This window comes from Sinocyclocheilus rhinocerous, unplaced genomic scaffold (genome assembly GCF_001515625.1).
Source record: "Sinocyclocheilus rhinocerous isolate Xijiao unplaced genomic scaffold, SAMN03320098_v1.1 scaffold1285, whole genome shotgun sequence".
In the NCBI taxonomy this organism is placed as follows: Eukaryota; Metazoa; Chordata; class Actinopteri; order Cypriniformes; family Cyprinidae; genus Sinocyclocheilus; species Sinocyclocheilus rhinocerous.
The window spans coordinates 473,917-499,100 of NW_015645559.1; the positions used below are offsets into that span (position 1 = coordinate 473,917).

Sequence of the window (25,184 nt, forward strand, 5' to 3'; positions counted from 1 at the left end):
GTCCAATCCCCTTCGCTGATCCTGCACCTCTCCCGTGGACCTTTAAAAAGGCTGCTGCTCACCACGCATCAGTGCGCATTCGCTCCAGTCTGCGAACACCTCCACTTCTACAAGACACTCCTGATTTCAACTTGGTGGCACGTTATACAGTCTTTGAGATGGCTCTTCAAAGCAATATTCTGCACCTGGCCCGCAAGAGTCTGCTCCAGGAGTCATGCAAGCAGTTTCTCCTCCAAACCCACGGGCTGCACAAGTCCGCGGCGAGCGGCTCTCTGGAGATCGCGGCGCACAGTCAGGCGGATCTGAAGGAGGAGGACATGGTGCGCCCCGTCGCTGAGGAGCAGAAGGTGGCGAGAGTGAAGACCCTCCATGAGATGCCCGGACCCAGCGCCATGGTGAACCTCATTGAGTTCTTCTACCGGGATGGATTCAGCCGCATCCATGAGGTCCAGGTGAGTCGGCAGCGGTCAAATGGGACCACCGTTACGCGTTACTTTTTGTGTTTGCATTTCAATTGTGTTTCTTCAAGTGCACAGTTTACACTTTCAATACACGTTCAGTGGAAAAGACCCAGACGCAATCATGTAGACTCATCCATATGGTTTCATTTAACAAAAAGGCCACATATTTCAGTTTTATCTAAACTTTACCTCCTGTAACTTTTTATTTTACGAGTTGGCAGAAATACGTGCCAGAAATGGCCAGTGACAGTTGTTGCACAAACGTTAAATAAAATGTAACGTTTACTTTAACGTAAATAAAGATTTATTTGTTTGGAACACAGTCAAGACTCGGCTACATAATGTGCAGTGCGGACACGTGAGGTGTTGGATTACTTATTATGGAGTTGCATAAACCGGCGAGTGCAGTCTCCACCCCATCGCGAGGGACAGTCACAAACCTTATTTTATCCCAGGCTCAGTCTACACGAAGGATCAAATTCGAATTATATAGCATGCAATTCAAACACCTCAAGAATGGCCTGCTATAAAGATTGACAGCTGTCCGTCAGAGATTTGCGCCACTCAGATATGAATGCACAGGAATGCAATTCCTGATATACAGTGCAGTGGTGTGTTCTGAAATGAGGAGGCAAAGTCCTCAAAGTTTTTTTTTTAAAATCAAATGTAAATTCATGTCCCAGTCACTTGTTTAAATAAACATTGCTTACACTATCAGAGAAAGAAGAAAAAAATCTATTTTATGTGTTTACATTAACAATGTAACCAATATTCCATTTATTAAAGCCAAGTATGAATCTCATGAAGTTAGTGTTTTCAAACATTTTACATTTATTCCAAAATAATAGCTAACTCAAGGCAGTAACAATATATTTTATTTGTGAACTTATGTTTAGCTATTCTTTTTAATAGTTAACGTTTAACTAGGCTACTTTTGAATTTTTCGAGTCATAGGGTCATCAAAGCTTGGTAAATTCACAGACTTGGAGTTTTACTTTTAATTTTACCACAGAGATCATGTTTTCATGCCATTTCAAGTATTATTTTGACATAACAAAGTGGTTAGGCTATATCTGAGAGTCGTTTCCTGACTTCACCTGTTCCCTGATCTACTGTATAATAGAAACTGAGAGGGGGAGAAGGTTAATACAACTGAAAATACAATTATCTAAAATAATAAAATACAATAAAAAATAATAAAAAAATTAACAATCTGCGTTTAAAATGTAGAAAAACAAGCTTCTAAAATGAACACGTCGCAGACTAGCTAAGCCGCTAGTTGTCGGCACAACACATTAGATTAAACTAGTTGTGCAGATAACTCGATATGCAGAGTTTGAGGGGACCAGGTATCAACAATACGATGGACATTGCTAATTCTTGGCAAATCTCGAAGACATCTAATAAATACAGACATTTTTAGCGATGTGAAAGTAAACTGGAAACTCATATCCCGACCCGACTTCTGGCGACAGCAGAAATTCATTGCTACGCTTGTGCACAAACTCAATGGGCTCAGGGGAGGCAAGAGAGATGCGGACTCCTGCTGTAACTTTACCTGCTGGTGTTGCTATTGGACAATGTCTCTTCAGAAAAACGAGTGATTTATACACTTTTTAATGTTGTTTTACATTAAAGTCGGCATGAAACGGAAGTTGCGATTGTCTTTTCTTCTCTACTGTGACGTATATCCGAGTGAAACGGCATCTGAAATGAGAGGGCAGGACTTGGATCGTTGGAAGTTGGGGCGTTGCTAACAAAATGGAGGCAGATCTGAATGCCAGTTTGCAGTTAGTTGTGGGGGGATTTCTCTCCACTGGATTCACAGCTGACACCGAAGCATGAATAAATGTTTTATTTATTAAGTATGACGACGACGATCAACGGCACAAAACAAGCCTAAACAGCGCGAGAGAGAGAGAAAGAGAAAGAGAGAGAGTCTGCCTGAATGACTGAGCGCGTCCTCCATCAGGTTAAGTCATATTCATGAAAAAAATTAGTTTGCGATGTCCTAAGAGTAATGTTGTCGTAATATCCTAATATCTTTTCAATGTTTAGGGGTAACATACTCCCTCATGACTGGTGTCAGTGCTATAAAGTGAAGCATCAGCTTCAGCTTTTCCCCCTGTCGTTTATCCCAGCGTTTACCCCTCACGTCACTAGCTCCGCCCTTGCGCCATAGCTCGTGACCGGAAGAGAAGATGAGTCGTTTTGAGGGTGAGGAGAGGTTAACGCTTTTGATTAAAGATTACAAGGGCACATGAATTTAAAAAAAAAATAATGAAGTGCACGGATAAATTATTTATAATAAACACTACAGTATTCCATTAAAAAATAAGAATTTTAAATTTTGATTTCATGGTGACTTTAATCACCAATAGGACAAAACACAAATGTTTCGGCTCAAGGCGTTCTTCTGTGTGTTGAAGAGGCCTGATTTAACCCCTAATATTTTGTTTTGTTCATATAAATGAATGTATTTTAATATTAAATAATATTTTTGACTTCGATGTTAAAATGTAGATGTTACCATTTTTAAGTTACCATTTTTCAGCATGTATATGGTATGTATATACAGGACGTTTCCTCTGAGGCAATGGAGGTAGTCTCCTCAAAATACTGGATGAGAAAAAAAAATCATAGTACAAAAATCAAACAAACGCCAGTATTACAAAATAAACACTAAAAAGAATACTATTTTTTGTGACTGCGGATCATGGTCTCATATAGGTACTAAGGGTTAAATCAGGTACAAATATATCTTTAAGGTTATAGTTGCATTTATACTAGACAAATATTTAATCGGTTATGAAAAATGATTCTATCAAGAAGTAAATATGCACAATCAGTTGTAATTAATGATGGAATTATGTGTTATAATGAAATAATGATGAAAACCCTAATTTGTATGTTGATTTTCTTTCAAATTGCAATTCATGAAATTCCTCTTCATGTCATTCCAATTCAACATCCTGTGGAACATGACCAGTTGAATTCAAATTCTAACTCATGCACTGAAACAGAGCCAAAAACTCCCCAGTACTAATCTAAAATGGCCAGTGATAACTGGCATTGGTTTACATGTATATATTAATATTAAGGATCAGTTACAGTTATGTTGCGCAACAAAGTTGTCTTAGGGCTGTGAAAGATGAGAAATGTCTTCCAGGATTTTTCTGGCTGAGGAGACACAGAGGTGCCTTTGTGTTGTCTTAGTATGAATAGTACTTACGACTTGAGAAGGGGGATGAAAGTGGGCAAGCTCGCAGTGAGGGCCGTATTTGCAAATGGGCCATCCATACTGGGAAATGTCTTCTTATGCATACTGAGCAGTTGGCTAAGAGCCATATGGTCTTTGGGGAGACATAGATATTGTCAGTAAATGAGTGATGTGATATGGGCAAATTTATTTTATTGCTGTGTCACGGTTATGTTGTTTCCATTCTTATTTCAAGAAAGCATTTACAGTTTGAAGGAAACATCTAAACAAATGACTCTAATGCAGATTAGCCAAAAGCAAGAATAAAACAAATCTATTAAAAGTAAATTATATTTATATGGTTCAAGTGCATTTCTGAGATCCACATTGATCAGGTTTACAAATCGTTTTGTAGTTGGAGCATTCTCAGAAGTATGGGAAGATCTTCAAATCTCGATTTGGACCTCAGCTGGTGGTGTCCATCTCTGACAGAGACATGGTGGCACAGGTTCTCAGGACTGAAGGTGCGACTCCTCAGAGGGGTAACATGGAGTCCTGGAAGGAGTACAGAGATTTGAGAGGAAGATCTACTGGACTCATCTCAGCGTAAGTACATACTGATGTGCTTCCTTGAGGGGTGCTGTAGTCTACTGGATAAAATCGAAGCTGGTAACTTGTTTTGTCTCTTTGGATTAAAATGGTACACTGTTGTTAAGTAGTTTGAGATAAGTAAGATTTTTGATACTTTTATTCAGCAAGGGAAGGGCACATTAAATTGATCAAGTGTTACAATTACAATTGATTTCTATTTCCATTAAATGCTGTTCTTTCATCAAAGAGTCCTAAAAAACATCAGGGTTTACACAAAAATATAAGCAGCACAACTGCTTTCGGCATATTTTATAATTTCTGAAGGAGTAATGACTCCTGAAAAATCAGCTTAGCATCACAGGAATAAATTACATTTTAAAATATAATAAAATAGAAAACAGTTATTTATATTTGAAATTGTAATAATATTTTTTGGGATCATATAATTGCAGCCTTGGTGAAAATTCGAGATTTCTTTAAAAAAATATTTTAAAAATCGTACAAATCCTTGAATGGTAGTAGGTAAATGACAAATTAGTAATGTGAACCTGCAATTTCCCAATATTATATATATATATATATATACTTATTTAATTTTCCTGTCTCTGATAACAAATATATGATGTTTTCTATTTCCAGCGAGGATGATGAATGGCTGAAGATGCGCAGTGTTCTGCGCCAGCTGATTATGCGGCCCAAAGATGTGGCTGTTTTCTCCCCTGACGTCAACGCTGTGGTGGACGACCTGGTGGAGAGAGTAAAGACACTGCGTAGCCAGCAGGACGACAGACAGACTGTCCATAACATCAATGACCTGTTCTTCAAATATGCCATGGAAGGTGAGCCTGAGGGCAGAGTGTGCGTTATTGTGGTAAATTGGAAAGGAATAGGAGGGCTTTGTATAAATTAAATTTGATCCAGCTATTTAGGGAGTCTGAGTTGGGGATTAAACAGATGTTCCACAGACAGATAAGGAATTTTTGGGGAGATTTGTTTTTTAATATAGCAAGTGTTGTCACCTTTTTACATACTTATATAGCACTTTATACAAAACCATTTTCAATTTTAATGCAGCATCACAGTAATAAAGAGTAAACTAAAAGTGACAATGTTGGCAAATGTTCATCAATGATGAAACAACTTCAGTTTAGTTTCATTAATCAGCTCAGTTCATTCAATTCAATATTGATTTGGTTTAGTTTAAAGGGGTCATATGATGCGATTTCAAGTTTTCCTTTCTCTTTGGAGTGTTACAAGCTGATTGTGCATAGATAAGATCCCTAAAGTTGCAAAGACTAAAGTCTCAAAACCAAAGAGATATTCTTTATCAAAGTTAAGACTCTGCCACGCCCCCCTAAAACGGCTCATTCTAACACGCCCCCACATATCTACCCCACTATGTATCTTTAAAAAAGCATCATATGACCCCTTTAATAACACCGTCAATGCTGCAAAGTTCACCAGTGATGAAACCACTGCAATTTTAGCTACAAAAGTAACTCTGTAGAAGATAATAGAGTCTATAATCAGCTCAATTCAGATTAGTGTTGATTGCTGCAAAATTAATCAATGATGACACAACATGAATTTAAGCTAACGCTATAGAAGACAATAGTGCCATTGATCAGCTCAATTCAGTTCAATGTTGATATAATTTAAACGAAAACAAAATTCCTCGTATGTGTAAACATACCTGGCAATAAAGCTCATTCTGATTCTGATTCTGTCAGTGTTGCAAAGTTCATCAATTATGACTTCATAATTGATATGAACTATATAATTAACTAAATAATGAACTAAAATTATTCATAATTTTAGCTATTAACTAGCTCTACATAAGATAATAGTGACATTAATTAGCTCAGTTCAGTTTAAGTTTTTGTGTTTTCACAAATACAGTAGCGTTAGATCTGTAGTATTTTTTGAATATTAATTATCTTTTAATTGTCATTTGCTGATGTCAAAAAAACGGCCCACTAAATTCTTACATGTACATATAGTTGAAAGTATAATTTCTGATAAACCCTCTGCATTGTGATTATTTGTGGATCTCACTTTACTCCTAATAGAACAGTGGATTAAAGATTCAGATAAGATTTAGATTAGCACATGAAAACCTTAGCAAATAATTGCTATTATTTGTGGGAGATTCAGTATAGTAAATCCATACATGTGAAGCAATACGTTATGAAAAACACAATGTTAAACTCTTTCCTAGGTGTTGCAACCATTTTGTATGAAACTCGCCTGGGCTGCTTGGAAAACGAAATTCCCAAGATGAGTCAGGAGTACATTGCTGCACTGCACCTCATGTTCAGCTCTTTCAAGACCACCATGTACGCCGGTGCCATTCCCAAATGGCTGCGCCCCATCATTCCCAAACCCTGGGAGGAATTCTGCGGCTCATGGGACGGCCTCTTCAAATTCAGTAAGAGCAGAGGGAACTGTGGTGGGGTTCAGTGTCATTGTGAGAAAGTTGGTCTTTTTGTTAAAAGTTTGTATAAATGTGTGTTTTAGGCCAGATCCATGTGGACAAGAGGCTTTCAGAGATCAAAAAGAAGATGGAGAAAGGCGAAGAGATTAAAGGAGGGTTGCTGACTCACATGCTGGTCACCAGAGAGATGAATCTGGAAGAGATCTACGCAAACATGACAGAAATGCTTCTGGCGGGTGTGGATACGGTAAGAACTGGTCCAATAGCAGCTGGGAAGTCATTGCTTCTGAATTTGTGGTTCATGACTCGTAATTTGGCATGAATTCAATGGTAGACACCTAGTAACCCACATTAATCTGGCCTTTACTGAAGTTATGCTGCAGTCTCTCCAAGCAGTGAATGCGTGTGTGGTGATTTAAAAAGCAGAACACTTTGTGTATTGAGACAGCTGGAGAAATGGTTGCATCTAATGGTGATGATAAACGAACCTTCTCATCGGGACAGCATCTCAGGCGTCTTTTTCTCATCCTGTGAACTCTTTTCAAATGGTCAAATCGTAACGGGTGTCTGAGGTCTCAATGGAGAACGCTGTGTTCACTTGACCCAACGCTGACCTCTCTCCATACATCTCACCCACAATAAACAAGACCTGCCAAGACTCTCCCATTTCACTGATGTGTCAGTTGGCATCCTCTTCTCTTTGATCTTTCCCTCTCTTTTTCTTTCAGCCGTATGATCACATTAGCCATCGTGAGCCAAAGCCGGTCATGTAATCTTTCCCTCTCCGCCTGTCTGTCTCTCTGTCTTGCTTTCACTTTGGCAAGGTGCCTGTTTTGGGTTCTTGCTCCAAAAAGGAATTAGTCACCCAAAAAGAAAAAGGTGAACATTGTGATTACTGGAGCTGAACACGCATGACAGCAGCCGTTTTAGGCCCAGATTTATCTGAGATAAAAGTAATGATGAATGGAGAGAAGCATGGCAGGTGGTTCATTACAGGATGAAGGGGTGGAGAGAGATGGCCTAACAAGGGGGAGAGTGAATGATGTTGGCTGGGCAATCTTTGAAAGGAGGCTGAAAAAGCGTCATTGGGGGGTGGACAGGTTTGGGAGAATCAGTCCATGGGAGTGAATCAGTGGTTATGTAATGGAACGTCTTATGCAAAACTGCAAAATATAGTAGAGCGGTGACAGAAATGATCTTTTCCATTATTTGTCCCTTTAATTTGATTTCCAGGGGAATTTTTTTTACCTTCATAAGTTATTTTATGTCAGATTCTTAAATTTATCAGTAAATTCAATTAGAATAATTAGATATCGTGACACTATGTCCTAATTATTGTAATTGCTGGTACCAATCAAATGAAATCAGTATTAACAAAATTCATTTTTGCACCTCCAAAATGGCACAGAAACTGCATTTAAAGTGGCATTTAGATGTATTTACACCTCTAGATGTACTGCTTAATGCAGCTCAGAGGTGGTATGAATGCATTTACATTGCAATTCCATAATAAATAGTTTTATGAGATTAATGTTTAAATATAAAATTCTGAATAAAGAAATATGAAAGGATGAGAAAAAAAAACGAAATTATACTTTGAAAATTAAACTAAGCGGAAAAATTAAACAGTGTCTTAATGAGTGAGTCATTGAATCATTCATTCAACTGACTCGTTCAAAATGGCTCATCCATTCAGTAATGAAACACTGCTGTGGCCTTGTTTAGACCTATTTTCACTGGCAAAATACTGTGGTATAAATCAATATCACATATGCATCATATTTCAGAAAAGCAACACATGCTTTTATGATATTGCTTAACTATATCATGTATTATTCCCCATATCTTTAATTTTGCACCAAGCAGAGGAATCAGTGTAGATCATGTTACTACTCTCTAATAAGTCATCAAATGTTCTTCTCTCTGCCCCTCTACAGACCTCTTTCACACTGTCATGGAGCACATACCTTCTGGCAAGACATCCTATAATACAGCAGGACATTTTTGAGGAAGTAGACCGAGTGCTGGGTGGGCGTGTCCCAACCGGAGAGGATGTTGCTCATTTGCCCCTTATTAGAGGGCTTGTTAAAGAGACTCTCAGGTAAGCTCTGCCCACCACTCATTATTTATTGCAAAGTTTATTGAGTTTAGGACAGAAATACAGTGATCATTCAAAAATCAAACAGTATAAACACTTCCCTCCGTCTCTCTAACGCATGCAGGCTTTTCCCTGTTCTGCCTGGAAATGGACGCGTTACACAGGAGGATCTGATCGTCGGAGGTTATTTCATCCCTAAAGGGGTAAGAACATATATCATGTGACTGTATGTGTATGCAAAAGCACATTTTTACATGCTTGTCTCATAAACACGTGTCAAAACCTGCCCCTGAGTAGAAGCATTGTTTCATGCCTTTCTTTCCTGCAGTTCTAGATTTAATTACCTTGACCTGGATATATGTAGATAAAGTGTGCTAGAAAAAAAAACACAGTTGACTTGTATTGTCACAGCATTAATTATGTTAAAAAGATTTAAAAGACTTTAAAAGAAAACAATTGTTATGCAATAAGGGAATAACTTCAATCAGTGGTTCTCAACCCACTAGGAGGCCTCAGGAAATTTCGAGGGGGCATTTTTATTATTTTATTATCATTTTGAGAATGAATTATTTACATTTGAATCTATATTGATAACAAAAGAATTTATATTAATATGATTTAATAATTAAAATTATAATGATAAAAACACAAACTATCAACAACTATTAAATCAATAACTAATTACTAAACATAGTAGCTATTGTTTTTATTGAAAAATCTCCCAACTTCCTGTGTTCGCAGACTCAGCTGGCTCTGTGTCATTACTCCACCTCTATGGATGAAGAGAACTTCCCCTGTCCCGGAGAGTTCCGTCCAGATCGTTGGATTCGCAAGGATGCCTCTGACCGTGTCGATAACTTCGGCTCCATCCCGTTTGGCTACGGCATCCGCAGCTGCGTCGGGAGGAGAATAGCCGAGCTGGAGATGCATCTGGCTCTTACACAGGTGCTTGTTTATATATGCGTCTCAAAATTCAAACGATCCAAACCATAGTGGTGCTTATTATTATTAAGCAGATTGTTGTAATAAAGACAGATATTACTTGAATGTGAACTCTAATTCCCTTGTCTAATGGTGTATTGATGTTCTTCTCCATCACAGCTCCTGCAGAAGTTCTACATTGAGGTGTCTCCCCAGACCGCTGATGTGTGTGCTAAGACTCATGGCCTGCTCTGTCCGGGAGCACCCATCAACCTTAGATTTGTGGACCGAAAGTAATCTGCCATTACACTGTGTGTGAATTTAAACCATAATCCATACTGTGCTTCTTGGAATCCAAAGACTGTTAGTGTTTTTGTGTATTATAGTGCCTCCTCCAGCTTTTATCCAGCGAAGAATGTTGCTTTTATTTATGTGTGAAGTGCCTCTAAGACTGTTTTAATAGTGCTCTTGTGTGAATGTTTATAGCCAATCAGAAGACCAACTATTTTAAAAACGTTTAGAACAGGCACTATTTCATATAGTCGAATCAATACGAATTACTTCAAGAATTGCTTTTTTAAAAAAAATTGTATTATATTATTCATTTACAGAATTAATTTACATCATACTATCTGTCATTTTCTCTTGTAGCTTTTTTATTTTGCTCAGCCTTAAAAAATAGCATGAAATATGGTCAAGAAGACCTTGTATATAGATGTTTTACTATTAAATGAGCTTTAGCACTAAGCTCATTATTTATTTAACATGGTACTTATGTAAGCTTAATGACTTTTAGCTTACAAGCAGAAAATTCCTAAAGCAAACACAAGTGAGTAAATCCTAATACAACTACAAAGCTACTTAAGAAGACTGTGCTAAAATCCTGTCCTGTGGACACTAATATTGATATAAATACCGTGTAAGGAAAACACCTCAAATCACAGCAATGTCCGGCTATTATTATCTAATTTGTTATTCAAGAGCGAGGATTTTGTGTTGGTTCCTCTTTAGTGGAAAACATTTTAATGCGAAATGCAAAATTGTGCCTCTTTTTTTTTAGTGCACTAGCCTTATAGGCAACAAATGGATAATGGGAACTGGTGGAAATGAAGTATTTTTGGGATAAAATTAATGTTGTTTTTGAGGGTTGTGAACTTAATGCATTGTATGAAATTAGGAAGTGTGGAAATGCCTAAGTTACTTAATTTTGTACGAATAAACTACACTTTGAAGACCTGCTGTGTTGTTCATTTGTTGTTTGTTCTGTTTAAACTCTATTTAAACACTAAACACTAAAAAAAAAATCATAATAGTCTGTCACACTTACCTGAACCACGTGAAAATTAATGAAAAATTGCCTCTCAGAAACTTTGCAATAAAATTCCATATGTAACATTGACTCAGTAACGACTTTTGCCCTCATAATTGTGATTTTAAAATTTCATGTACATAAACTTTGACAGACTGATGACGCATGACTTCAGAAATAACGTAAAAGTAAATGCATTATCCATCTCTATGTAGTCCTTACCTTTATCCACCAGATGGCAGGATGGTTTGATGAATAAAATGAAGGTCAAATAATTAACATATATTCTAAAAGAGTCAATTATAATTCCCTCGTTTGCCATTAGCGGCATAGACTGAATTATCTAAATTACAAATAACCAAGCGAATTACATGTTTAATACATGCTGTAGCGTGAGGCATGTGAGGAGATGTGCCTGGGAGTTATTTAGCAAGAATTCCATGTTCTGATTGGTCAAGAGGAAGCGAACTACATTCTCTGATTGGCTAGAACTTGACGCTGCGAGTCTCTGGCCATCCGATGCATTAATTAGATGACAGTCGGCAGATGGCGCTGTGGAGTCACGTGAGTTGTTTGAGTCAAAGGACAGCGGTGCTGTTCTAAAGTAGTGTGTGTCTGCGCGTGTTTTTAAGTGTACTTAATATCCAACATCTTTTGCTAAATGTGTCGTATTCTCTTTTGGATTAATTTTCTGACCAGACCTTCTAATGCTTGTGCGTTGCTATCGTCTTAGTTCGTAAATCTTAATATTCTTCTGTCGGTCTAATTGACAGCAGTTGATCTTCGTCAGGTCGAGCGCGTTGAATCTAATGTAAACAAACCCAGTTTCGCAGTTTTCATCCACAAACTCGCCTGGAATCACCGTCAGCGGCTTTCACCAACCTGTTAAGTGTGTTGGAGTCAGCGGGAGATGATTTGGCCGTGTAGTCAGGCCTTGGACTAAAGTTGAAGCCGTTTAATTGAGTCTGTCAAGAGTGTCAGGTTCGTCGCGAGGCCTCATATCTGTGGATGAGGAAGTGAACGGACCGAGCTCACCCAGGTGATCAAATACTTTTTAGTTGTATCTGTTTTATTAGATGACTGCATAATAAAGGTATTTTAATCACATAAGACCGTAAAAATCTCTCTGTTAGCTGTTAAAGCACAAAGTGGCTCGTTAGCATCTTGGCGCAATGCTAATTTTGGCCTAGAGAGCTAAGCGACTAACTGTGTGTTTATAAATATGATTTAGGGCCGTAGTTATATTTAACATTGTGTCTTGGTGCAGACCAGATAAAATTGAATACTAAATGCCATTGTGACCTTAGTACAACATTAGTATGTCATTGCATTTGGTTACTTTGACCTGCCATAGTTTTGACAGGTGCTAGCAAGCTAATCAGTTAGCTTGGGAATTAGCTTTGCGTGCCGTTAGAATGTATCGGTACATTAATTGAAATCTTCTTTTCTGAAATCGTTCTTTTACAGTTTATCTTATTGTGTGTGTTATTTTGTCAGTTGTTACTATGTTTTACTTGAACTGTCATACATGGCCATGAATGGGGTAGAACCTTGTCTCGACTTACGACTTGTTCTGATAAGATATTTTTCTGTAGTTTGACATTTACTTTTATTTTAGATGTCATGATTTTTTGTGAGTTTAAATCAAATACTTATGTGTGTGTGTGTATCAGTCAAACTAGCTGCTGCTGTCATCTAGTGTCATTCAGTTCAGATTTTGACAGATGCCTGCTGAAGACAGTACAGTATACTGGGTCTTTTAAAGGAACAGTTCACCCAAAAATGAAAGTGTACTTACATTTTTCTCACCCTCAGGCCATCCAATTTGTACATGAGTTTATTTCTTCATAGGAACATATTTGGAGAAATTTAGCGTTTCCTCACTTGCTCACCAATGGATCCTCTGCAGTGAATGGGTGCCATCATACCATCATGTATTGTGCAGTGAATAAACAAATTCATCAACTCATTTTTAACTTCAAACTGCTGTGTCCAGCTAAAATACGAGTCCTATATCCATAATATTGCTTTCACTAGTGAAAAATTCATTTCATCTGAATGAGGAGAGAAATATACACAGATCAAGCAACTTTTACAAGTGAAAACAGTCTAAAACAGTTATAAACAAATATGTTGGTGGATTTTGATGGAGGACAACAGAGGGTGGAGTTTTTGTTTTTTGTTTTTTACTCGAGGAAGTGTTACTATAGATTATAGATTCCACTATATTTTGGCCAGAAGCAACAATTTAAAGTTAAAACACCTTGATGACGGATTTGTTTCTTACAAACACACAGCTTTTCACTTCACAAGATGTTAATTGATGTAATAGAGTCGTGTGGTTTGCTTGTGGATTTCTGTGATGTTTTTATCAACTGTTTGGACTTTCATTCTGATGGCACCCATTCACTGCAGAGGATCCATTGGTGAGCAAGTGATATAATGCCAAATTTCTCCAAATCTGTTCCGATAAAGAAACCAACTCATCTACATCTTAGATGGCCTGAGGGTGAGTGCATTTTTCAGCAATATTTTTGGGTGAACTATTCCTTTAATGAGAGACTATGATTCTAATGTAATGTAATAATTCTGAGTAATTGCAACAACAACAAAAAAAATACTCATTGTAATTGTAATTCCATATCCAACAGCATTGCTTTCTAATGTGCTGCTATATAAAGATTAACTTTTTTTTTTTTTTTTTTGCTGTTCTGCGGTAACAGAACAATTTAGTGCCAGTGATTTCACTAATAGATTTTTAATGGTTTATTGTCAATGAGCACAAATATTTTATGTTAATCTCATTAATAAATAATGGTATTATTTATGTAATAAAAATATTGTTTTCTTGTATAGGAGAAAGGATCCCATTTCATGGGAGAATCCTCTTTCCTTTACTCCTGGGTGAACCGGTGATCTGTCAAAATGGGTATGTGCTCAGTTTTTAAAAATTCGTCAAAATACTGAAAGAATTTTTAGTAGTACAAAGGATGTAATCTGTGTTTATATTGAGAAATTTATAATTATAATAAGAATTTGTTATAAAAATACCTTGTAGATGAGCAGGAGGCCCTGAATTCCATCATGCAAGACCTGGTGGTGCTGCATCGATCCAGTCGACCATCTGGTCTGCCTGACCTGGGCAAACACAAGGCCTCCTCTCCTAAGAACCAGGTCTGCATTGACTCTTTTGTTATTCACATCAGCACCAGATACTTTGTTTTTTTTTTTTCTTTTTTGTTTTTAAGAAACTCAGTTTCTTAACTATAACTGTTATCTCAATGTAGAATAAAACATATGACAAATGGGCATTATAAGTTATATTAGCATTTACCACTTATCTGTCACTTGAACACATACAAAGAGAACGTATACTGTAAAAGTGACCACAGTTAAATAAGGGTGATGACAGTGACATTGTTTAACTGTACACAGGTCTTCATACTAGAGGGTTATGTAGTTTAAAATGTCTTGATATTTTTCAGTATTTATGTACCAATTTTTAGTCCGAGGAACACCAAACAGCCTATTAAATAGCATAAGTTAATAAGCTCATCGGTCTGAAAAGCGAGGTGTACGCTGATTGGCCAGCTATCCAGTGCGTTGTGATTGGCCAAATACCTCAAGCGTGTGACGGAAATGTTACGCCCCTTACCATACTGTGATGCCGTGTCCCGGCGCGACGAGACAGAACCAATAAAAAACCATTACAAACGAGGCATTTGTTGCATCCAGTGGGGACATAATTACTGATTATAATGACTTATACTGTCTTTTTACGCATTGCGTTACGTATCGCGCCACGTAAACATAAAACCATATATAGTAATAAAAAGCAATATTTTTCTAAATATATTTTGCAAAAACATTTTAATAAATGAAAAATACCATAGAGACTTCAATGATCATCAGTGATGCTGCATTCGTTGAATACATGCATTGAAATAGACGGTTTGAACTAATTAATGGAAATTGCCAACTTTAATGCCCTTTTTTAATAAGAGGCACTGTTAAAATATCTGCGTTAACAAAAATGTGAGACAAGGACAGTTCGTGAAACTAATCTATCAACACAGTCACAGGCACATTAAAAAGTGCACTAAAATCTTTGCAATATTGCTATCAATGCTTATTTTCTGTTATACACAAATATCATTGTGAATCTACATTTATATAGAATATTCTCTGTGTTTCCCAGTGCTGTTTCACACTGTTGTAAATAAGAAACATTGTGCATTGATAGATGGGTAAAACTGTGTTTTCTTGTCCACAGAATGATGTAAGGGTGAAGTTTGAGTACAGAGGAGAGAAGAGGTAATGACCACAATTCCTGCTTCTGCTCTACATCGCTTCCTTTTTTTAGCACTTCCCTCTAGAGGTTTCTCTTAATTAAACCTGTCCGACAGAGCTCTGTAGACGCTGTGTAATGGATCTTGTATTAGCTAGTTCAAACCTGCGTTTTTATTCCCACTTTTATTCACTTTACATAAGATGTTTTGGTCTAAGCCAAATGAACTAAGGGGCTTCTTATTTAGTTAAAGTGTTAGTGGATTAGTGATGTAGTTTTGGGTAGTCATGTGTTTGTGTGCATCTGAGTGTGTGTCTTAATGTGTTTGTGTGTGTTTATGCAAATACTAAGAACCAAACACTGCCAGAATAGATGCCACGCTGGAATATGAATGAATGATTTTTATTTATTTTTGTAATTTTGATATGATCACCAGTATTGGGGGTAACACATTACAAGTCATTTGAGTTACGCAATCAGATTACTTTTCTCAAGTAACTAGTAAAGTAATGCATTATGTGTTACTTAAGGATCCTGCAGTTCCCTCGACCTGTCAGTCTTGAAGATCTGAGTGCCAAAGCTAAAGTAGCATTTGGGCAGACCATGGACCTGCATTACACCAATAATGAGGTAAAAGATGCTACTACAGCTTTATCATATTTATGATATGTTTATTTGAATGTTTTCATAACAGAAAGCCTGGTTTCCTTTTCTCTGTCCTGTAGCTTGTGATTCCGTTGAGTACTCAGGACGATCTGGATAAGGCCGTGGAGCTGTTGGATCGATCAGTGCATATGAAGAGCCTAAAAATCCTGCTTGTGCTCCCCTCCTGTACTCAGGTCAGTGGGCATTATAAACTATGTTCAGAGAAAAAGTGCTAGTCTGAGACCTGTGACCTAATCTAAAAGCTAAATGCATCAAATGTTCTTGTGCTTTCAGAACTCTGTCTCCAATAAGGACCTGTTGCCAGCTCACGAGAACTTGGACAACACAGACTTCAGTGCTGCAGCTAAAAAGAACATGCTGGCACTCATAGGTGGGTTGCACTCAGTGGTTTTGAATTGCATCCATGACAGAAGTCAACATAAATACGAAATTGACCCCATTTACTTTTTTAAATGCACACTCTTGGCCTCATTGTGCTCAATTCATTGAAAGAAAAAATCTCTTCATTATCTTTAATCAAAATATAGTGACTTACTCTTCTTCTGAAATGACTTTCCATTTGGGTTGATGTGACAAATCACTTTTACTTTTCAATCCCTCACCTTGATCTAACTGACTCCATTCTGTTCAGATTATGAAAGTGTGTAAGGTGTTTGTTGCTCTCTTGATTCTTCTCCAGGTTCTCAGTCAACCGATCGTAGTTCTCCTCCTCCAGGCTATATTCCTGATGCTCTGCAGCAGGTGGCCAGAAACGGCTCTTTCACAAGCATCAACAGTGAGGGCGAGTTCATACCAGAGAGCATGGACCAGGTACAAAGTCTGGTTGAGCTGATGTGGGTTTACTAAGCAGTAGCATAATCAGCCTGTGTCCTGATGGCTCATTTATCTTTTCCTGTTTTTCTCTCTATAGATGCTGGACCCTCTGTCTATGAGCAGTCCTGAGAATTCAGCGTCAGGCAGCTGTCCTTCACTGGACAGTCCACTTGATAGGTGAACAACTAACCCACACATACATGTAGCCACAATCAAACTATTACTGAAGATGGTGCCTTGCCCATAGACTTCCTTTTACAAATGCATTACTGAAAATGCAATCTGAACTTGTGTCTACAGCATTCCTTTAGTATGTCAGGAAAAGTATTAAGTAGAGATGCACCGATTGCAATTTTCTTGGCTGATTCCGATTTCCGTTTTTTTGTAAGAGTGACCTGCCGATGCTGATTTTCTTTCTAAGAACTATAATTGACAGCATATATGTAAAAAAAAAAAAAATTTCAATGCAAAAAATTATTTGCATAATAAAAGAAATTATTGAACATTACAGTTCCCCCGATCTAAACTAAGTTACAGATGGTCTCTCACATAAACAGCTCTCAAAATAAAGTGCTCTGTGACTGGAAAGAGTCAATTAACTGAAAATGAGTTGCTGTATATACCAAAACAGATGATATTTCCCACTGTTTGTAAATGGTCATTTTTTTCCCGAACCTTATTAAATGTGTTATCTTTCACATCAAATTCTTACATTGTTTCAATTAATTCAGTTAGAATAATGAGACTGTAGAGTTGTTGTCATTCAAATGAAATCATCTTTCTACTGCAGGAAACGGAAGCTGCATCTGAAGTGGCATTAGATGTATTTACACAGACTGTTTGATGAAGCTGAGGTGCCATAAATGCATTTACACCGCAGAATTTCAAATGCATAAATAATTTGATAAGATTGTTTTAAATATTTTTTGAATATACAAAGAAGAAATTTGAAAAAATGCAATGATACTTTTAAATATGAAACCAAACCACCAGTAGGAGGCAGCAAATGACTGTTTTAATGAGAGTAATTTAGTCATTCATTCAACCGATTCGTTCAAATGGCATATTCATTCAGAATCGAGGCAAATTACTTTTCTTTATGAATGGGTTGCCGGATCATTGACTCCCTCGATCGTTCAAAAACATGGATTCATTCAGTAACAAAACACGCTGTGTGTTGGTGGGAGACAGGGGCCAGTTGTATAAACCTAGCCTCTATGTTAAAAGTATGAGTTTGAGCAACTAGCAGTTAGCCAAAGGGCTATCAGTCTTATTTTTGTATTCAAATTAGATTAATCTATGCTTTTATGTTACTGAATTAAAAAAAATATTACCAGTCTTAAAGAAAAAAATTAGAAGACTAACTTATAAGACTAGTCTAAACCTTTTATGCAACCGGCCCCAGTTCTGCTGTGGCTTTGATTAGAACGATTTTCTTCAGCAAAATTGAGCAAAAACAGTCCATATTGTGCCTAAAATGTAAGTCACTTAATTTTAACTTCGTTTATTGAACTACTATAGTATAAAATCAGTGTTACATTGCAATTGTGTTGATGCAAATGTTGCTTGCCTAAATCTTATATTATAAATTTTTTTTTTTGTATGCATGATGCATCTATAACTTTTTTGTGTGTTGCGCTCATTTGTTTTGATTTCTGCACAAATCTCTCTCTCTCACTCTCACTCAGACAGGATGCGCAAGCCTCATCTGGCTTTACATTATCAGTCGCTGTTTACACTGAATGCATAAATTCAGAATCATTCTCGCGTGAAAATATTTGGTCGCCATGTTTGTGCTTCACTAGTTATTTTTGTTATTGAGGTTTTAATCAGGCTTCTGGTCTGGTTGAGCAAGTAAAATTCTCTTTAACTTGCCCCTTTAAAAAATCTACTTGGACCAGCGTTAATCGAGCCCTGTGGTTCCCCCACAGTTTACTTTGGCCCTACACGTATTACAAATTGCGAACTTTGTGTCTTCTTGACTCGCAGTGGAGTGACATGTTTACATGCAGATGTAAGAGTAAGTGTGACGTCAAAATGGACCAGCTCAAATCGGCAGCCTGACCGCAGACTCACTGGTCCAGGCCAATCATGCGGAAAATTGTCTGATTCCGGTCCCTTGTTGTTCGATCGGTGCATCTCTTGTATTAAGCAGCACAACTGTTTTTAACATTAATAATAAGAAGAAATGATCCTTGAGTTACAAATCAGCATATTAGAGTGATTTATGAGGATCATGTGGCACTGAAGGCTGAAGTAATGACTGCTGAAAATTCAGCTTTGCGTCACAGGAATAAATTACATTTGAAAATATATTAAAATAGAAAAAGCATTATTTAAAGGGGTCTTATGACGTTGCTAAAAAGAACATTATTTTTTGTATTTGGTGTAATGCAATGTGCTTATGCGGTTTTAGGTTAAAAAAACACATTATTTTCCACATACTGTACATTATTGTTTCTCCTCTATGCCCCGCGTTTCTGAAATGTGTCGATTTTTACAAAGCTCATTTGAATCATCAGTGGCAAATTCTTTAAATATGAAATCGTAACGTTACTTACAGTCTGTGAGTCAGAAGCGCCAGACTGTCCTTGCAAAGTTGGAATTGCCCCACTTTATAGAAACAACTTTGTGCATAGCCGCAAGTACTCCAGAGTGCAGTCTGGTGTTACTCCACAGCCGGGGCATTGTAGGCTACTCTGCAGGTTCAGGAAACAGTCCTCCGTAAAAATGCGCTGCACACATCTGAATATTTGGGTTGAACTGTTCTGGAACAGTGTTGTAAATGCAACTTAACCACTGATTTGTAGTTGTGTCCTCTTTTGGAAGGCCAAACAAAGTAGTTTCGCTTTCTCAACGAAACACAGCGTCTCCACGACATGGCGGCGATAAATCAAAGTTACGCCGCCTTTCTTTGCGGGAACATTTGGGTGGTGTTATGCAAATCTTCCCACACAGTGACCTAAACATGTGGGGGCGTGTTTAAACAAGGCGTTTTAGGATGGCGTGGACGAGTCTTAACTTTTATAAAGAATATCTCTTTGGGTTTGAGACTTTAGTCTTTGCAACTTTAGGGATCTCATCTATGAACGAACAGCTTGTAACACTCCAAAGAGAAAGGAAAACTTGAAATTGCATCATATGACCCCTTTAAAATAGTGATAATACTGTTTTTGCTTTTTTGATCAAATAAATGCTGCCTTGGTGAGCATGAGAGACTTTTTGAACTGTAATGTACAGTTCCTGCATGTTGTTAAATTTAAATACTCAGTGATTTTTTTTTTTTTTTTTTTTTTGGTTTTTTTTCAGTTGATACCTATCCTAAATCCCGTATGCCTCGAGCCCTGAGCTACCCTGATAACCATCAAGAGTTCCCTGGTAAGCTGTTGCTGATCTTTCTGCTTTGATGTCACATGAATACTAACGTTAGATAGACTTAGAAATGCAATCTTGATTGTTTGTGCTCTGTTTCACAGAGTACGATATACCAGTGTTTGAAAAAACAGGGAAGGGAGGAACCTATCCTAGGCGATATCCCATCTCGTTTGGTCTGCACGACTACAGCGATGGTGAGGTTATGTTGGACCTTGGCCATAAACAGAAGCTTTGGTAATTTTTCTAAAAAAGCAAAACCAAGCTTGCATGCGCTGTTCCTAAATTGGATCATCTTTCTCCGCTCAGGGCGAAAGACCTTTCCCAGGGCACGGCGGACTCAGGCTCATGGTTTTCGTTCTCCAGTGAGTTTCAGTCCAACAGAGCAGCAGAGCCCCAGCACTAGCAGTGGAAGCAGCATCTTCACTCCTGAGCTAGAGGAACCAGGGCGCAGACGCCGCGGCAGCGACATAGAGCCCAGCTCTAACCCCACTCTCTCAGTCATGGACATCAGCCCTCCAAGCCGCTGTGAGTGCATTTAGGGTTTGGAGGAGAACATCTTCTGTCTGTACCAGTTTCCTTTGTACTAACAATGTTGACATTTGTGGCTGATCTAATGTTAACTTGGTGTTGACATGCAGATGAAGCTTATTATAGTTCTGATTTGTCAGGTGTGACACTACCAATTATCCTTGAGTTTGAGGTGTGCATTTGTAATTTGATCAGCTGCAAATATATGTTGCTTTCCAATAACCCAATATTTTAAAGGTATTTTATATACACTCCCTTTTAAAATACATTTATTCAGTAAGGATACATTAAATTGAACAAAAGTAACAGTAAAGTCATTTATAATGTCACAATAGAAAATCTAGGGTTAGGGTTACAAACATTTCTATTTAAAAAATGCTGTTTTTTTAAGCTTTCTAATCAATTAAAAAATTAAGCAGCATAACTGTTTTTAAGTGGTATAATAAGAAAGCATATTAGACCGATTTCTGAAGAATTATGTGAGACCGAAGACTGGAGTAATGGCTGCTGAAAATTCAGCTTTGCCATCACAGGATAATTTACATTTTTTAAATATATATTTTAAGATAGGAATGTTATTTTAAATTGAATTAGTATTATACAGTTTTTTTTTTGTTGTTTTTTTTTACAGTATTGTTGATCAAATATCTCCCCAGGCTGCAGATTGAGGATAAAAGACTTCAAAAACATTAAAGCAACTTTCTGACCCCAAATGTTTGTACATGTGCAACCAGTAATATCTTAGCCTAGTTTTCTTCATTCAGTCATAGTCCTATCCTACAAAATTTCTTAACCTTCTTGAAATTGCTCTTCGTGAGTACATTATCTATAAAACGATTTTTAGAGTCTTTAATAAATTGTAAATCCAGTAAAATATGTTGGACTACAAAATTAATTTAAATAAATTGGTCAAAAAGCTGAGGGGAAACTCTGTATAATGTGTTGTTCTGTGTGTAATTGCCTCTTTCTTTTGTTTATAGCCCCTCGGGCTCCCACAAACTGGCGTCTAGGCAAGCTTTTGGGGCAAGGAGCGTTCGGGCGAGTGTTTTTATGCTACGATGCTGACACTGGCAGAGAACTGGCTGTTAAACAGGTGCAGTTTGACCCGGATAGCCCAGAAACCAGCAAGGTGAACATCGTTTTTTAAAGGCTTTGTACAGCTAGTATGGTGTCTAGTTGAACCTTTGCACTTATTATGGTTTGTATGTGTGTTCAGGAGGTGAGCGCTCTGGAGTGTGAAATTCAGCTGCTGAAAAATCTATTCCATGAGCGCATTGTTCAGTACTATGGCTGCTTGCGGGACACACATGAAAGAACTCTTTCCATTTTTATGGAGTACATGCCTGGGGTAAGTATGTTTTAATTCACTTAAACACACATGTTCTTGTATGCTTACTGTGTTTTCTAAAGTTTTTGCAGCACTAAAAAAAGCCTGTGTCCTGAACTAATTTTTTTATAATTAAAATGTAATTCAGGACTCCAGACTGCGACCATTTTTCTGCCTGTGCGACTAAATTTTGTGTGGTTGCCCTGGCGCGACCACCACGTTGTTCAACTCATAAGCGCTGCCATTTCTGTTGCATATGAGGAACATCAAATGGCAAACGAAACTGAAAGCATAACGAAACCGCGCTACTCGTTTGAACTGCACAGCGCTTAGAGTGTAGAGCCTGCTTTATACTTGCAGCGTCAGCAGGAGCGCGAAGGTGCACGCAGCAAAAATTACATGAATATTGTTGAAACGATGGATGGTTTTCAAGCTAAAGTAAAGTAAAAGACTGCTACTTAAACCAGAGAAGGTGAACATGTTGGTATTCTTGTGGAAAAAAAACATGCAAGCACTGTCACCGACAGCCAATTTAGTTTTACTTTTCTTTTTGTTTTCATTTTGAAAATCCTGTTATCTTTGCTGTTTACCGCACGTTACACTATGGAGGTTCTTTTATTTATTTATTTATTTATTTGATTTCTCAGTGTTTGCTAAACGTTCTGTAATTTATTAGTAGGTATATAATGCAGCATGTGGTGTATGCCATGCCTCATCTTATTCATTTTTGTTAATAAACGTTTTGTAAGCTAGTTGCCATTGTAACTTACTGTTTTATTGTTGTTGTGCTTTTTAATTAAGTATAACAATGAATCCATCTTTTGTTTTAGGCTTAAAAAGTGAAAGGTCTGTAGATGTATGCAAGCAAAACAGACAATTATCTTTTCTTGTAAAACGTGACCACAAGATCGCGAATTCGAAAGCGAAAGCATCTGAAGCCCGGCTTATAACACAGCAAAAGAGGAACTCCCGTTCACAAAATTCAAATCACAATAATACTACTGAAGAAAAAGAACGGTTGAATGTTAAACACTTTCGTTTCCATATAACTATAAACTATGATAAAAGTTCATCAGCATGCATTGATTAATCCCATGTTGTAGTTAGACTTGTGCCGGTATTCGGTAATGCGATATATCACTATTGTTATTGTGGGCACTTCTAAATACCGTGAATAATTATATATTACAAATTATTTTGCGAACGACTCGTCCATGCATGTTTCAGTTTTAAAAATGAGTTTTTACCTGCTAATTTTTAATTTAAATGTCGTAACTTGATGGCAAAATGACAGACTTCTCTTGGGTCACTACTTAATCTACTTAAACCCATCCCTTTCTTACAATTGACTGCATGTTTATGTTCACATCTGTCTCCATTCAATCAACAACCGATGGGTAGGACCAGGTTCCTGCTGTACATTTTTTTTACTGTTTCAATATTCATTTTAACTTGAATGTCCGTCACAACATGGAAGGAAAAAGGCTACTTCTGTTTCATTGTGACTTTAAACCTTTTAAGCTGAAATTGTGATACTTGCGGGGCTCTTCAATAAGGACCTCTGATGGCCCTGGGTCAGTGTAAAAGACTCTGTCCAGTTTCTAGCATGTTGTAAGAACACTATGAGAAAAGATTGTGTATATGTTTTTGCGTGTTTCACTTCAACTATGATAATAATTCCTTCCTGATTTCAGGAGCATCGGCTGCACCGTGGTGGAGATGTTGACTCAGCGGCCACCCTGGGCGGAGTACGAAGCAATGGCAGCCATTTTTAAAATCGCCACACAGCCCACCAACCCCACTCTGCCGCCTCACGTGTCGGACCACTGCCGCGATTTCCTTAAACGGATTTTTGTGGAGACTAAACAGCGTCCAGCTGCTGAGGACCTATTACGGCACACTTTCGTCCACTAGCCACTCCCCCTTCCATCTCTGACCAATCAGAGACTTCCAAAAGTGTCTGTAGGACCATCCATTTTTCAGACTCATCCCAGCAGACCTACGAGCCCCTACTCGGATCAGAGCGCATAGTGAAAAGGGCAGTGGCCTAATCTCACACCTCTGCTGGAGTAGGAGGGTGATTTGGAGCAGCTTGATTCCATATGAAAACATTGCACCTTAATTTCACTCAGGGGTAAGTACCCCTAAAGACTAAACGGATATCGGTACCCCAAAAAAACTTGAGAATGTTGTCTTTTAAGGCTTTCTTTTATTCATTTTTAATGTTTTGATATCCCCCATGATTGTGGAGAGCCTTTGCTCTGGGGAGTCCGGTTGGGTTCTGGATGCACTGGGTTAATGCAGGAAGATCTTGGAATGTCAACCCCAGAGCAAGGCAGGTACACCAATATGCTGCTAAAGGGTAAAAGGAAAAAATGAAACGGAACAGAATAGATGACAGGATGCATGGGACTCTCCAGCCTGGCAGTCATGGCTTCTAAAAGTTCTCATTTTCTTGCACAGTCCTCCTAGAACACACACACACACACACACACACACACACAAGTACATGAACTCTGATGGAAGATCTTACTGTAGAATATTTACTCACTATGCTGTACAAACATTTGTGTTTGCTGAACTCTCTCACCTTCTGATTGCAACCACATACCGGAGTGTATTCGCTTTTTCCAGCTCTAGAATTCGTCAGGATCTTGTACCTGTTTCTGCTTTGTTTCTGTTTTTACTATGTGCCTTTTTGACGTCACCTTCCTCTTTTTTTTGTATTCTGCTCTGTCTTAAGTGTCCGGTCATTTTTCTAGAATTTTATAGGTTTAATGCACAGCTACTCACAAGTCTTTCTGACTTTGTCTATACAGGAATTATTTAGGACAGTTCGGCTCTTCATACTGTTTCTAGATCAGCATAAACAGCCTCTGCCTTTCCCCCTTTGGTCCCTCTGCTGGCAAACTGATCTCGGGTCAGGTTCACCTGTGCATTCTCTTAACACAGTGCCGTACACTTCAATCTGATCAGGTAGGCAGGCTGAACACACTCACTCACCAAAGCAAAGAAAAAAAAACCCAGACCACACAGGCAGGGTTTAGTGCCTGGACATTTACAGTAAGAATCGCTCTGGTTCCATTATAAATCTCAAGAGCATAGAGAGTTAAGGTCCTTGCACACTGAGTCCGAAATTTTCATATGCGTTTTTTCGTATTCGTCATCCTTTCC

The 25,184-nt window shown here is 37.9% G+C and overlaps 2 protein-coding genes and 2 long non-coding RNA genes across 5 annotated transcripts; 2 read left to right on the top strand and 2 right to left on the bottom strand.

Annotated features, from left to right (window-relative positions):
- On the top strand, positions 1 to 10,938 carry LOC107706664 (cytochrome P450 27C1-like). Its single transcript, XM_016510449.1, has 9 exons — positions 1 to 452; positions 4,076 to 4,266; positions 4,891 to 5,090; positions 6,470 to 6,679; positions 6,769 to 6,932; positions 8,623 to 8,786; positions 8,908 to 8,986; positions 9,525 to 9,728; positions 9,885 to 10,938. Exons 1-9 carry the CDS (start codon positions 159 to 161, stop codon positions 9,999 to 10,001), a joined length of 1,623 nt encoding a protein of 540 aa, XP_016365935.1. The 5' UTR covers positions 1 to 158; the 3' UTR covers positions 10,002 to 10,938.
- On the bottom strand, positions 3,676 to 25,184 carry LOC107706667 (uncharacterized). Its single transcript, XR_001636168.1, has 3 exons — positions 24,861 to 25,184; positions 7,170 to 7,173; positions 3,676 to 3,688 (listed from the first exon to the last, which is right to left on the bottom strand). It is a non-coding gene; the product is annotated as an uncharacterized LOC107706667 (long non-coding RNA).
- LOC107706668 (uncharacterized) lies at positions 10,876 to 23,914 on the bottom strand. Its single transcript, XR_001636169.1, has 3 exons — positions 23,905 to 23,914; positions 13,618 to 13,633; positions 10,876 to 10,939 (listed from the first exon to the last, which is right to left on the bottom strand). It is a non-coding gene; the product is annotated as an uncharacterized LOC107706668 (long non-coding RNA).
- On the top strand, positions 11,552 to 22,114 carry LOC107706666 (mitogen-activated protein kinase kinase kinase 2-like). Of its 2 annotated transcripts, none has more exons than XM_016510456.1 (14): positions 11,552 to 11,577; positions 13,870 to 13,942; positions 14,072 to 14,187; positions 15,287 to 15,327; positions 15,832 to 15,931; positions 16,027 to 16,140; positions 16,241 to 16,337; positions 16,647 to 16,777; positions 16,878 to 16,957; positions 20,091 to 20,158; positions 20,257 to 20,349; positions 20,462 to 20,680; positions 21,664 to 21,812; positions 21,900 to 22,114. In XM_016510456.1, the coding sequence occupies exons 2-14, from the start codon at positions 13,939 to 13,941 to the stop codon at positions 22,044 to 22,046; spliced, it is 1,359 nt and encodes a 452-aa protein (XP_016365942.1). In that variant the 5' UTR covers positions 11,552 to 11,577; positions 13,870 to 13,938; the 3' UTR covers positions 22,047 to 22,114. The 2 variants fall into 2 exon arrangements, with proteins under 2 accessions (XP_016365942.1, XP_016365941.1); XM_016510455.1 differs by lacking the exon at positions 11,552 to 11,577 and adding an exon at positions 11,584 to 12,052.

What these genes read in the sequence shown, in the direction of transcription:
- LOC107706666 (XM_016510456.1), top strand. An exon ending in TACCAGAGAGCATGGACCAG is followed by an intron (nt 16,778 to 16,877) that starts GTACAAAGTCTG and finishes TTCTCTCTATAG; the next exon opens with ATGCTGGACCCTCTGTCTAT. An exon ending in TCTGCACGACTACAGCGATG is followed by an intron (nt 20,350 to 20,461) that starts GTGAGGTTATGT and finishes TTCTCCGCTCAG; the next exon opens with GGCGAAAGACCTTTCCCAGG.
- LOC107706664 (XM_016510449.1), top strand. Translation starts at nt 159, where the DNA reads ATGGCTCTTCAAAGCAATATTCTGCACCTGGCCCGCAAGAGTCTGCTC. An exon ending in TCTACTGGACTCATCTCAGC is followed by an intron (nt 4,267 to 4,890) that starts GTAAGTACATAC and finishes TTCTATTTCCAG; the next exon opens with CGAGGATGATGAATGGCTGA. An exon ending in TGCATCTGGCTCTTACACAG is followed by an intron (nt 9,729 to 9,884) that starts GTGCTTGTTTAT and finishes TCTCCATCACAG; the next exon opens with CTCCTGCAGAAGTTCTACAT.